The sequence below is a fragment of the Corapipo altera genome, unplaced genomic scaffold, assembly GCF_003945725.1.
Source record: "Corapipo altera isolate COAL_440 unplaced genomic scaffold, ASM394572v1 359, whole genome shotgun sequence".
Taxonomy (NCBI): domain Eukaryota; kingdom Metazoa; phylum Chordata; class Aves; order Passeriformes; family Pipridae; genus Corapipo; species Corapipo altera.
The window spans coordinates 374,479-389,418 of NW_020884948.1; the positions used below are offsets into that span (position 1 = coordinate 374,479).

At 37.1% G+C, this 14,940-nt stretch overlaps 1 protein-coding gene across 14 annotated transcripts in view; it reads left to right on the forward strand.

Annotated features, from left to right (window-relative positions):
* TNS3 (tensin 3) overlaps nt 1–14,940 on the forward strand; it is a 206,917-nt gene that overhangs the window by 76,470 nt on the left and 115,507 nt on the right. For 10 of the 14 annotated variants that reach the window (XM_027662849.1, XM_027662852.1, XM_027662862.1 and 7 more), the window contains one exon: nt 7,845–7,883. The exons of 1 other annotated variant lie outside the window; for it this stretch is intronic. In XM_027662849.1, coding sequence (XP_027518650.1) covers nt 7,845–7,883 — 39 coding nt within the window. Of the gene's footprint in view, nt 1–6,899; nt 6,995–7,040; nt 7,681–7,844; nt 7,884–14,940 lie in introns of those variants that run through there. 3 more of the 14 variants (XM_027662858.1, XM_027662857.1, XM_027662859.1) reach the window with 2 other exon arrangements.

A 14,940-nucleotide genomic window follows, 5' to 3' on the forward strand; every position in this document is an offset into this window, starting at 1 on the left:
TGCTTTTACTCTGTCTGTTAGGTATGTGGTATAGAGCTGAGTCATCGAAAGTTGTCATCTCATGACTGTAGCCAGACTTTGTCCTTTTGAAGTCTGGGAATGTGAAAACCAGTTTCTATCTTCTGTCTTGTGGGAAGAGTGAAAGCTAGAGGGGGAACCTCTTGACCATGTCTCTTGACCATGTTTTTTTTGACTTGTTTCTTGTATGTTAATTCTCCCTCTTGAGAACTGACTGATTTTATTAAGTGTGTAAGCAAATGCTTAAATTCTCTTAGAATCAGTCAGCGTATTTACTGGAGTCTTTGGTTGAATCAGATGTGAGGCAGCTTTATGCTTTTGCATAAATTATTTAATCTGTGCAAATTAATTATTAATTCCTTTATTCCTTAATTCCTTAAGTTATCCTTAATTCAACCTGGAAAATATTTTTTTTATGCTTAAGCCAAAAAGACTCTTTACATAATACACATTGAATCTTCGCAAGTCTGAAATGATGTTTCAAGGAGACTAATAACCTAAGCTCCATGGTTTTTTCCAGTTCCAGTAAGATTAATTTATTTATGTTTGATTCAGCACACTTCTTCCTTCAGCTTCAATAAACTGTCTTAAACATCTCAGTCAAGTCCAAATTTAATCAAAGCTTCAGAATTTTATATTATTAGACTAAAATACTTGTTTGGACTAATTTCATGTGCTGTGCTGTGCCACTTGAATGCTGGTAAACCAAGATTACTTTAAAATTCTGTAGGTGTTTTTTTTTTAAAGAGAGAAATGACATATTTATAATATGTTTTTAGCATTTTTTAATTTATAAACCTACCAAAATTATTTTAATCATAAAAGGTATAAACTCTGACTTGGCACTTTGTCTTCTGTTTTTCTCAAAGGCTGTTTTTTCTAATTCTTTCTTGTCTAGGCATTTGTGTCTGAGAAAATATAATTCTTCCCTTCACACTGTTCTTCTTTTTCCCTTAAACTGATTAAGCTGTTGATGATGGAGAGGATTGAAAGGAAGCTCCCCACTACCCCCGAAGTTCCTTGTGATACCCTAACTTTTTCTTTCTTAGTCTCTTTTAACAGTCTAGGAAATATGAACATGATTGCAGAAAAATGCATAGAAATAAACTAAAACTTAACTTGATTTAATGTAAAACATGTGATTAGCAGCAGTATAGAAGGGAGAATGAAAGTAATCACAAGCATAAAAATTAGCAAGGAGTGATAGTTGGTTTTATTAGTTGGTTTGTTCAGTTTGTATTCTGAAAATAAAGAACTTCTACCTATCTATATATATCTGCATATATAGACACATTAATATTGGTCACGTATTTTTAGTCTGGAGATTTAAAGCACAAGCTGTCCTGGGTCTCAGACGTCTCTGTTGGCTTTTGTCACTTGAGTACTTCCTGGACAAGTTTGTGAATAAACCTTGTGCTTTCTTGGAGCAGGCTTGTTAAGGTTGTGCAGCTGGGCTCTGGCTCTTGCAGTGGATGAACATGAAGGCAGATAATTTTACCCTTTGAAGAATGAGTTTGGTTGGGTTTTGTTTTATTTCAGTATGGGTTCTCCTTTACCCTTCTTAGATTTTGGGCAAAGGGAATCAAGAATTTAAATGAAAACTTTTGTTTTGTTGTTTTCGGGAGAGAACTGTGTGAATGAACTTCTGTGATTGACACATTTCTCTGGAAATCCATAAATCCAAACACATTCAATAAGGCTGAAGACTTCAAGAATTTTTTTGTTTAGAGGCACTGTTTCTCATGAATACTGCCATGCATGGAACCCTACTAGTGCTACCTGGCACTGGGGTGAAATGAAAATGTTTGCAGTTGAAGTCCAAGGGATTGCTGTATGAGTTTTGTGATTGACATTTGTAGCTCATATGAAGTCTTCAATGTTTTTAGATAAGAACTCTTATTTAGACTTAGTTTCAGATAGCTGGCTCTTGTTGTGCAAGACCTAGGTAGAACATGTATACTTTGAGGTTGGTTTGTTTCCTTGCTGATTTTCATTAAAAATAAATAAATCTGTTGGCAAGGGGAAAAGAGGATAAGATTATATTAGTCAGAGAAAGAAACAACAAAAAAAATTCTGCTTTTTCCTCCCGTGCCCTATCCTGTTCTGGCTGATTTTGGGAAGGATCTGTTTATTACTCCAGTTATTTGCTGACAGGAAATCTCACACAGACTTGCCATCTAACTTTTAAAAATTATTTATTTATTATTATTATTTTTTTTAAGAGAAGGAGAAAGGCATTTGTTAGCCCTTGAAGGTAGGATGAAAGAACCTAGGACTGATGCATTTTACATTGCTGCTGCTTGGAATGCTTCCTTAGATCATATTACATATCTCGTGCTATGTTTGTCTTTGGGAAATGGGAATCAAGTAGCTTACAGGAATATACCAATCCTTTCTTATTGAGTTTCTATTATAAAAAGTTGTTTACCCTTACTGTACATTAGACTCTTGGCTTCTATTCAAGAGGCACTGCTTTTGCATCCACTATTAAAGCTAAAGGCAATAGCAACATCTTGAAGGGTACTCTGAACATCAGCAGTGGCTGTAATTGGGTAGCAGGCAAAATGCACTGGGCCTCAGTGATGTATAGCATTTTACACCATTGTTGTGCCATATTATTTTACTTTTGCTGTGTCATACTATATTGCTTTTGCTGGGTATTTTGATAAAGTGTGCATACTCATGAAACTGGTTGAATTCTTTCATGCAATATTGCATCTCAAAGTTAAAGCCACCTGAGCCGTACATTGCCTTACTGTCTTGATAAAAGATTGGAAACCGAGGTACAGACATCCTTATGAATAACCACAATTTTGTGGAAACATAATGAGAATATTACCTGTTTTGAACATTATGAGCTCCATCCCAGAAGTTCTGACTGTTTTGTATCAGCAAACTGAAGTATCTAAGCTTCATTAGAATTTTCTTTTACTACTTCTGTGTGGTAACGCAGCATTTCATGGTATTTTACTAGAAATTATTTCTAAAAGGCTCCTTCTCTTGTCTTGTTCTGTCTTGTTGAAGGAAGCATTTAAAATACCTCCCACAGTTAAAGCATAATAGAGCAAATTCAGTCTTAGTGAAAGCCATCTGGGAGAACTAGTTTTGATGATTAAAAGAATATGTATTTAAATGTGTCATTCTGTACCCTATTCTTGCATTATGTCTTTTCTGAATAGCTGAAAAATTGAAGATATGTTCGGAATATAAATGTTTAAGATTTTGTTTTAATGTATTTTGAGAGGAGAGAAATTTGTTAAAATGAGAGCTATTGTGATATAAGAAAGTCAGAAATAATGCCATAAAATTCAGACACTTTCTTTGTTTTCATGTCAGCCTCCAACAAAGTGCTCTCAATCTTAAAAATGGGAAAATGGGGGCCTTGTAGAGGGGACCCTTTCTTTACAACATGAGAGTACATTTTAGTGGGAAAGTGAAAGATTCCTGCTTGGTTCACAACCCTTTGGGCTACTTTAGTGTCCTTTGACTTGTTGAGCAGTGTACTCCCAACAGTTTTTCCAAAGGTTTTCTATAAACTTCATGCTGGAGAGGTCACTGCCTCTGACTTGACTCTTGCAATCCTGTCAGACTGAAACCAAGCCTGTGCTAAATTGCTCTCTGTATCTTAGTATTGCCTGATGCAATTCCTTTTTGTGATTTAATACATTAAAGCATTGAAGGCCTTAGGGAGATGCAGAGTGTTGTAGGAGCAGCTAAAGAAGAAGAAGAAAATACTGAAACAATAATATTGTGGTCCTGAGCTAGCTAGAGCTAAGAGTAGTGTGTGTGTGAAAAGAATCGCAAGGTCAAGCTGGAAAGCTGCTTGAAGCATGGTTGTTCTCTGTGGCTGGGAGAGTCACGTGGATGTATGTGGTATGTGAGAGATAAGAAACACCTGGCCTGGCTGAGGAGTTTGGACCCAGAGTCAGCTGAGAGCCTGTGTATAGTTATGGAGCAATAAAGTTACAAGAGGGTTCTGCCTGGACAAAAGTCTGTCCCACTTGAATTCATTTGCCACAAATGGTGCTGTAAATGGTGCCCCATGTGCCACAGAGTGTCATCCTGCAGATGGATGGGTTTCGACTGTAGGGAAATAAAGCAAAAAACCGAAACCACCCCCAAACTCGTTACTTTACAAACAAGCTTGAGACGTGACTTCTGCTTTCGTATCTTTCTGTGATTTGAGTGGAAAAGAATGACATTGCAGACTTCTGGTGTTCTTCTTTACCTCATGCCCTTCTTCCCTGTAATATGTATCAAGAGAAATACACCTCTGCCCCCCATTTTAACCTATGTTTATAATTTATATATTGCTTTAATATCGTTAATATCTTATCTTTAATTCTTTCCTATCATGGGCGGCATCTATCTGTCCTAGATCTTAGGGGTACACTGGATGCCGTGAAACCTGTGGGCTGAGCAGTGGCCTCTGCAGTTTGTCATGACAAAACTCCTATTTCCTTCTCCTAAAACTTCTGATACTTTTGACTCTGTGCTACTTATGACCATAGGACCATAATGCCCGTAGTTCTTATCACTATTGCTCAGACGTTGGAAGCCTACTGAAAGCCTGAGAAATCAGACCGATATATATGTTATAGGTCCAAAATTCTGAGGTACCAGGTCTAGTGCACAGTTCGTTTCCATTCAAGAAAATCCAATCCATGCTGTAGCTTGTTCCTTTGGGAGTGGAAAATATTGGTAGAACTGTATCCCCTTTGCTTCCTGGGGCCCTCCCTGTCTGGTAGTGTTGCAAATTTTGTTTGAGTTTGCAAATAAAGAATGTTTTCTCATGGGGATTATACCAAAAGAAGTAGTCCTAGTGTCGTGAAAGGGTAACATAGTTCCCTGAGGAATGTATACTTCATTAAGCTTGGAGAGGTCAGATGTCATACAAAGAAAGCAGAAGTCAAGTCTCTCAAAGATGTGTACAGTTGTCAAAATCAGGATTATTTTTTTTAGCTGAAGACACTGGCAAAGCAAGACATTTTGAGCAAAGATATTATGCTTTTACACTCATTTGCGTCAAATAATTTCAACCTGCTTTATAAACCTCTTTAATTCGTTACACAGATTATCTCAGGACGGACAGTAGCTAGCATTTACAGTTCAAATTGGCAAACTAAACCGCAGTGCAGAGGGCTAGTGCAAAGTCCAGTAAAATCTAGTTTTAGGATCCTGGCTCCTGCTGGCTGTTTTAACCCCTGTTAGCTACACCCAGGTTCTGACCAAGTTTATTTTCTTTTGCTTCTGAACTCTTTTGGAGCAAATCTAGTGAACTGATAAAGGAAGAGGCTTCATCTCTTGTTTACAGTTATCAAGAGAAACCCATTTTTGCTTCTAGGAACCTTCTATTTCATTGGAGTTTGGAGTTGTTTGTTTGTTTGTTTGGGGTTTTTTTTGTGTGTGTTTTTTTATTTTTTTTTAACCCTTTTCCCAAATAGCCAATGCAACAAGTGTCTTTGCCCTATATGTGTTCTTTAAAGAGTTGAACATCTTCAGTGATGTAGGTCAGGACTGTGACATAGCAAGATCAAAATATCACAGCATGGAAGAAAGCCAGACTTTTAGATGGCTTTCTATATGTGAACAATACATTTCTGTATCTTGGGATAACTGCATTCCTAGTTACTTGTGAAAGATTCCTTTTCCTTCAATGAATTAGTTTGAAATAACTTTGTCGTTTTGTAGACAAAGGGAAATGTGAATTTTTATGTATATAAATACGTTAAATTTTGAAAACCCTCCTGAAGGCACGTAACTTTTAATTTCAGGTGCTAATTTCAGACATTATTTCATAAGGCATAATCCCAAGTCTATAGCTGCATTGAAGCTCAGCTGATTTTACTGTATCTTATCTTTTTTCTTTTGGGGAAACAATTGTATCTTGTTTATTAAAATATTCTACTGACTGCAAAGTGCTTGTTCTGTTTCTGCTGTATTTGCCAAGTCTTCCTTTAAGGCTGCTGTTTTCAATGTATCCAAAAAATGCTTAATTTGAAGAGGAAAACTTGGTGGGTTTTAGGCATGCTTTAGAGCTATTCTGTCTGGCATGAAATACTGAGGCTACTTGATATCTCCAGGACAAATGTCTGAGTTAGATGCTAATATCACGCAATGGGAGATGGTCTATTTAAAAAAACAAACAAACAAAGCTATTGTAGTTTTTTATCTCAAGTTAATATCCTCTCTGTGTCCCTTTTTATCCTAGAAATTGAATTTACATTTTTCATTTTGTCATGCTGCAGTTTGTATCTTTGAGAGCACCGAGTTACTTGAAGATATACTGCACTCAATATCCTTTAGTTTGTTTTCTAAGTTAGTAAGGGAATTTATGGCTTGGCTGTTTTGGGACAAGAGGGACAATAACTGACAGACATGCCAGAAGAAGAAAACTAAAGAGAAAAATTTCTTACATTTTCAAGACTTAACTCCGAAGTTGTAGATTGAAAGAAATAGCTAAGTGTGTGTGTTTAAAAAAAGAAGTGTGTGTGTGTGTAAATATATATATATATATGTATATAAATATTCATATTAAATATGTCCATGAGCTTACCATTTGGGCTCCTCACAATCATCTGTGCAACATTCTGAAGGTCTCCTAACATAACTAACTTTACGTTATTTGCAGGATGTCAGTGGCTTCAATTTGCTGCTCTTTTTACCCTTTCTCATCAATTTTGTAACATGGTTAGTAGTGAATTAGTGATCAGGATTTTTAGTAGGTCACTTTATATATTTGGTGAAGATTCCTTCACCTGCACATCCTTTGTGTTACATATAAGCTGTGGCATGCATGCCAGCATTTCTTACTTGATAAAACTGTAGCTCAGAAGAAAGTGATGCATTATAGCCAAGTGGTTAAATTGCTTGCAAAAAAGCAGGCAGGACAGCTCACCAACAGTTCCTGAAAGAAAACTCCTTTGTTGTCCAGGTGTTACCGCAGAGTTTCTGGCTCCACTCTGCTGGTTGAGAGGTGAGTCTGTCCTGGAGAGCCATTAATTTGAAGGTGAACATATTAAATGAAACAGTTTTCACTGTTTAACTGGAGTTAACCTCAAGGTGCTTGTTAAAGTGAACATGCACGGTGACTATTACTGAAGCTCACTTGAGTGGCGTAAATGGGTGAACCTACAGTTTTCTGACTCTATGTGTGAAATTTGAGGGTGCCTGTTGTATGGGATTGTAGAAATAATCTAACACTTGATTTTCTCTAGTCATCATGTAATCCATGTTAGTCATGCTTTTCCTGGATTTCTTTGAATTTTGCTTTCTGAATATTCAAACAAGGTGGGGTTTTTTTGTGTGTGTGTGTGTGGTGTTTTGTTGTTTTTGTTGGTTTTTGTTTGTTTGTTTGTGGGTTTTTGTTTGTGGTGTTGTTGTTTTCTTTGGGAGCGATGTATACACAATATCTTCTTCATAGGAAGTGTTTTAATTTGGAGCCAAACCTCTGAAATTGTGTGAGTGCACAGAATATCTATTCTACTTGCTCTGCTCAGCCCATGCCCCGTAAAAGTTCCAGAACAAGGGTAAGGTATTGGGGATTGCTGAAGTTCCAGGTTTCTCAAAAAGCTGAAAAGTTATTTATTAACTAAAACTGAGATGATGATGGAAGAATGCTGAAAAGGATAGAGGAAGGGAGAAAGCCCTCCATGTTTCCCTGTAAGTAAGTAATGCAGCTGAGAGCAGCAGTGGACACTCAGGTCTGCACCTGGTCTGGCTGGTGACCCTTTGACTCTGCCTGGAGGGAGTTCAATCAATGCAATTGGGACATATTCAGAGGAAGTATCTGTTTTTCCTTACTTTATTATCATTTTTTATTCTAGGTAGTGACACCCTGCTTTTTTCCAGGCAACTACGAGCTGGTAAGTATTTTTGGCACTACTGATATCCATCAAGTTTTATTAGGTTATAGGTTAGGTTATTGTTGCAGTCTGATACATTCTCTTGTTATTTCAGTACTGTGCCATCACCTTTCCTCTCTGAAGGCTTGGCAAATTAAGGGTCTATTCCTGAAGCTTGTTACTGTGTCTTGTCCCATGCAAGAAAGCATAAAACCGGATGTTTTATGCTTTTATTTGTGTTTTAAATAATAATAAAAAAAGACTGATTATTTATTTCAACATACTGATGCCTCATATCAGTTTGAAAGTACAAGTATTGTAAGATTTGGTTGGGGCCTGTTATTTTTTGTTGAAGGTGGAAGACAGGAAGTTAATCCACACTTAATCAGGATAGGAAAATTATAAGCCTTTTCTGGCTTGCATGACTGAATTTGGTTATTCCAGCTCCAAGGGTAACATGAGTGATGCCTGGAGAATGGGGTGTAACAGTTACTTGTTGAACCAGCATTGGCACCCACTAGTGTCATTACTAGGACTAATCAGCCAACAGCTGATGCCCAAGTGTCAGCCAAGAACTCTGTGTATTGTAATGCAACCACTGGCAATTAGGAATCCTGCATCTCAGTTCTGCCTTGCTAAGTGAATTGGCTAAGTCACTTTGCATATTTTAGTGTCTTGATTTCCCTGTTGGAAGAATACAGGTAGCGATACTTACTTATTATGAACCACAGAAGTCAAAAGGTGCTTTTTAAAATTATTATCCTATAAAGGAAAGCCTGGAAACCTAAATCAGTAATTTCTGGTATTATGAGGAATGTGAATATCAACTCATTGGAGGTCTCTCCTAAATTTGACCCAGTAATTTTATGAATTAACCCACATCAGGGTCTGAGAATCTTGTATGGCATCACTGCTAAAATTATAAATAGAAAAAAACCCCTTTCTTATGTATGCAACTCACAGTATTAGGTGCATACTGGCAACTGCACTTGCTGTTTCTTTTGTGTTGTGCACACAACCCGAGTATTGATTCTGGCAGAGAACATTTGTCATTGTGATTCAGGAACAATTTTAAACCTGTGGGGTATGTTACCAGTCGTTAATAATTCTGATTGAATTTGATTTATGTGAACTGTTAATATAGGGCAGTGCTAATCTGGGCACAAGTGTGACCTGCTGACAGGTGAAGAGCTTAGATGGCAAAAGCGGCCTAACCGGTTCTAGTTTACTAGCAGGGATGTAGACAGAGGTATAGTCAGTCCCCAAATAAAACATTTACTAGTTTTAGGCAGAAGAAGGAGTAGAATTCTATTTAAATTTCTTGCAGGGAAATCTGTAGGTGAAATATTTTACTACATAGTGTGCAATGTGTTCTTATTATTGAGAGAGAGATTGAACAGTGTGTTTTGCTTTTGATGTGAAGTATGGTGACGTTTTTAGATTAAGAGTCTTTGTTGTGCACAAGTAAATTTTATCTGTTTAATGAAGAGTTCTGTTGGTCTGAAGGAGCATGATCTGTGATGGCATTAGCTGTAAACTGTTTTTTTTACAACTTTCGAGTGTAAAATCTTGAGAAGATCAAGAATTGATCTTCTTGAGATTTTTAGATAATAGAGAGGGCAACATCTATCCAAATTAACCAAAACTTTGTGGCATTACAGTTTGCTGCAGAACCATGGATTTGTCACCATTTATTCCAGCAAGGAAGTCCAACCTTTTAGTTTTCACATGATTAAACAATTTCGTATGCCTGCTTTAAATAAGCGTTGCATATATTTAGCCAGTGTAAAGGCTTCCTGTATTGCTCTCCTTAAGGTGGCTTATAGCAATAACTGTAGTTAAACTCTCCATGACATATTTGTTGGAAGACTGTTGAAGCCTGATGAAATTCACAGATGTTCTTTTTCTTCAGAATATGGGATTTATTGATTATTTTCGGCTTGGATGCCAGTTTCCAAAGAGGCCCTTTCTTCCCATTTCTCATGAGGCATTGTCCTAGTTAGAACAGCTGGGACCGATTCATCACTGGATGGGTGTAGCCCAAAACTGTGTATTCTATAGCCTTCCATGCCATTTCCCAGAAACTGTTATCGGTAGAGGCCTGCGAAACAGGAAGATGTTCCTGTCCTTATACCCTTTTATGGAATTCCCCACTCTGAGGGAAGGACTGAGCATCCTCATACCCTTTTATGGAATTCCCCACTCTGAGAGAAGGACTGAGCATCCTCATACCCTTTCATGGAATTCCCCACTCTGAGGGGAGGACTGAGCGTTCCTGCCTGAACTGGAGAATATGTAAGCTTGGAGTTTCGGAACCTTTTTACCACTTTTTACCACTTGTGGGATCCAGAGAAAGACTGCAGCTCACTGCTCTCAGCCAGACTGCAGCTCACTGCTCTCAGCCAGACTGCAGCTCACTGCTCTCAGCCAGACTGCAGCTCACTGCTCTCAGCCAGACTGCAGCTCACTGCTCTCAGCCAGACTGCAGCTCACCACTCTCAACCGGACTGAGACCACCACCCTCAACTGAACTGCAGTCACTACTTTTGACCAGACTGTAACAACTCTCCAAAAAAACAGCAGGATTTTTCCCCTCTACCTTTATTTTGGACTCAGGGGGGGCCCAAGGAACACCACTTTGTTCATGCCCCAGGGTGCTGGGTTATACATTTGGGTTTTGTGGGTTAAAACCAATTGTTTGTCTGTATAATCGTACTTATTGTATTATTTTATTAAATTGTTGTTCTGACTTTTAATCTCTCTTTTGAGTTGAGTTCATTTCCCCTTGCTAGTTAACTTTTAAACCAGCACAGGCATTTATCTTGAAACTTTGTAATGATATCAAGAGCCTCATATATCAACTCAATGCAGCTATTAGGAGTTCAGGTGCTAGAATATAAACAGCTGCTAAGTGTTCTAATATGACTTTATGTTGTCATGCACATTCCTCAAATTGGAGAAAGGGAGATAATGCTAGTCCAGCTCTGTTAATTCAAGCCAAACGTTTAACAAAGATGACCAGTTCCTCTGCACTTATATTTCATGAAGAGGCAATGGGCTATTTTTAAAAATGGTCTTTCATTGCAGAGATGTATAGCTTGACCCAAAGATTTTGGAAGAAAAAAAAGGAAAGAAAAGTGCCATGTGTGGTGACCACATATGGTCACTGCCTTTTTTTTTTTTTTTAACCTGAGAGTGACTTAGCCTGCGTAATACTTCTAAAATATGATAAAATCAAAAATGGTAAGTTTGTTTGAAAAGCCTTTATTGGAATTATTGGATCTTATTTTGCAAGATTACTAGTTACTCAGTAGATCGTATTTTTTTAAATTAAAACAAATTGCTAACAGCTACACAGTTTTTTTCTTAAATAAGTCTTTTTCTCTAGTGCTACCAAAATGAGAAGGTTTAGGCCCTAATCTTAAAGCTCCAAATAGGTTTTGTTTAATCTGTTACTTAAAGATAAAAATTAAAGGAAAGCTAGTGGAAGGATATTATTTTTTAGGTAATTTTTAGATTCTGGGAAATATTCTAGGATAGTTTAAGATGCTTCAAGATCAGTAAGTTTGTCTTCTTCGCTGAATTTTTTTTTCCATCCTTCATAATGGTGTGTCTTTGAAAAGAATAAAGGAAACTAAATCTTAATTCTTCGGAGGCCCATCCCCTATCCTGACAAATATCTCGCAGTAATGAAATGTGGTGTGAAGGCCCAAACCTCTTATGTATGTGGATTCTTATTGTAGAATAACTTCATTGATGAATGGTCCTTATCACTGGATGACTTATCAATTCTAAGACATGGTTAAATAGTGATCTTGAACAGAGAAATTTCTGATTTGATCTTTATAACTTTTCTTCCTTTCCCACCGCTTTTTTTTTTTTCCTCTTCCCTCCACTCCCCTAAATGATTACCAGGAAATTCTGCATACTTCTAGATTACCATTTAAACATCACTTTTCATAACCAACTGTTCTGATATGGAAAGAGTAAGTGGACACTTATTTGCAACATATATTTTATTATAACAGTCACTTCAAACTGAAGTTTGTTCAGCTATTTTGCTAAGTCTTCAGTGGAAGTTTGATCATTTTGACAAAATTGGGGAAGGGTGTCTAATTATGCCTCACTCCTCTCCCCCTTAATTGTTCAAGCCTCTTTTCTGTCTCTGAGGAGAAAAATTAAAGACTTGAACATTTATACCCCTCATAACTAACTAAACATTTGATTTTGAATAGTGAGTCAAACTGTGCTCTAACCTCTTTCAAAATAAGAAGAGAACAGAATAAAAGAAATTGTGGGAGAAATAGATTTGGGTTTTTTTGTGTGTGTATGTGTCCTTTTTTAAAAGGAGCAGGAGAGAATACCTTGAAAAAAATGCTGAAGAATTTAAGTGATAAAGTCACAAAGCCCTTATTCTAGTTGCATACCTCATTTTTTACTTGAAATCTATGGCAATTAACATATACCTATATGTATTCACCCTAGTGCCAGCATTTTCTCAAAAAAACCCCTAAAAGCTGAAAATACATGTTGATAGAAAATAAAACCAACCCCCCAACTGTATATGGGGAAAGTGAGCAAGACAACAGAAAACCTTAAGAAAACTCAGTACTCTTAACAGTGTTTGAAAGAATGTTTGTTCCCTATGGCAAAAAAACCCCTCCCTCTTTTTCATGTTGTCCGTTGAATGCAGTCCTCCCCAGATGCTTTGTATGAAAAAGATCAGTGAATATGACAGCTTGAATTTTTATGTTTACTGCATTCATTTTTAAACACATCTTTTCAGAAGAACAATGTGAGGCAGTCTGATGGAACTCTGCCCATCTGTTTTTAATGTGAACCTGCAAGAAATTTTTTGAGAAATATGAGGCTAAATAACTGTGTGCTATGGGGAAGGCCTGTGCGTGTAGATGAAGGATTGCATTCTCCAATTTCATTTTAAGTGGAGCCTTGGTATTAGAAGACGTAAGATGTTAACTTGGGTCGATCAGTATGACCTCTGAATACCCTGGAGTATGATGACTGTGAGTAAATAGTTAGAAACTGACATATGCAATGATTTTGCTCTGCTGGCTGTAATTTTGGTGTCCAGCTTAAATCAGTGAAAGCTTTTCTGGAAAATGTGTCAGGTGGGTTTGATTTGTAATAAAAGTGTGACTAATGGCTAATTAGTTTCTAGATTTTCCTGTCTTTCTTCTTTCAAACAATAGCACGGAAATCTTACAAAAAATTAGGAAAATGCCCAGGTCTGTTTTTTAGAGGGACTTGACTTTTTTTCCTATTTACTACATTCAGGCGTTTGCTCACAGGACCTGTGAGGTGCATACAAAACAAGCATTATATGCACAGAGCAAGCATGAGTTGGTGAAGGATACACTAAGTCTCCAGACATCCCCAGTTGCTGTGACCTTTCCTGGCTCCTTTCATGACTCTCACCAGAGCAGTTCTGCCAGGGAGTGCTGTAGGTTGTAGCTTGCTCTGTCTTGCTATTCAGTTTTGCTTTATTAAATTTTGACCTGTGTTTTTTTCTTCCTTTCCTTTTTTTTTTTTCAACTTCAAAAAAAGAAATAAATCTACTTTTCTTGATTTCTTAGTGTCAAAGATAGGCAGAAGCACAGACTTATGAGACACCCTCTTGATAAAAGCTGTGAGCTGATGCCCGATTCGAATATGAATATTTTTCAAACTTTTTTTCGATTTGCCTGTGTGTAATGCACTTCATTGGAGTTTGTTTTTTGGCTTTACGTTTCAAGTGCTTACCAGAGTAAGACCATGGACCTCAGAGATCTGCAGAGCAGATGTTCCAAAATGCTGTTTTAAGTGCAATCAGCACCTTGTTCATAAATGTCTCTGATTTAGCCATAAGAGGGAACAGAGAATAAAACTGCCTGAGTATGGAAACACCACTCCCCTAAATGAATGAAATGTAGTGATCCTGAATTGAGCAGTGCAAGGTATAAAAAATTCAAAAGCTATAGTTTACTTGGAGGGAGGGCTCATGTTGTTTCTAGGAATATTAGAGAATTTACAAGATTCAATAGGTCTTCAAATATGAAGTTTCATTATAATGCAGTGTGTTCAGTCCCACGTATTCATCCAAAATGAAATGAACAGCAGACTTTCTTTAAAAAAAAACAAACTACAGAGGTAGGGGATCAGCAAGAGGGAGAGGTTTGGCAATTTTCAGAGCCAGGTTTGCCTGCTTGTTTATTTTCTCTAAACCTTTCCACTGAGTGAGGGAGGTACTTCTGCAAGGCAGAAGTGTCTGCTTTTCTGAAGTGTGATGCTATTTACTGTAGCAGATAAATGCAGAAGCATAATATTCTTCCAAGGTAAAGCATGCTTCTTGCTGCCTTCCTAGCTTTCTTTTTCTAAAGCAAAATTATCAGTGTTTCGGACTCTCCTGTATCATTAGTTTTCAATTGGCATAGAAACTTTTTATATATGTTTGATTTCTCTAAACAACAAATGGACTTGCGTAGATTCTGCTGGACAGCTCACACTGGAAAAGGGAAATACACACTCCAAAGTGTGGGGTTTTTTCCTGCTTGTCTGCGTAATTTTCTATTTCGTCATAACTTATCCTAAGAATGACAGATCTTATATCCCCTGGGAATATGCTTTTAGTTAGTCTTTGAAAATGCTTTCTCAACAGTGGAATGTGTAAAAGGAAAGGACAGCACTAATCCCACCACTATAAAATGAATGTCAGCCAAATATTAAAATGATAAATGACTGTAGCATTAGTTATTAGTGTCATGGAGGACTGCCACCTGTCTTTCGAAAGGAAAAGAAAAATCTTTTAATGTTAATTTAAAAATCAGCTTTTCTTATAGTCAACATTCATTTTAATAAACACAATGAATCATGTATCCATGTAGACCCCTCTGTTCAGATAGAACTGTGATTCCTTAGATTAAATTCTTATGTTTGGTGTGACTGTTATATAATGGTGGATTCTGTTTGCTTATTGCTTAACTAAACTTCAATCTCTAGCATCCAATTCAAGTTTAGTTCACTGTCATGTCAGAAATCATGCTGGTTAATTTGCTTTAGGTTTTTCACATTGGCTCAAAAA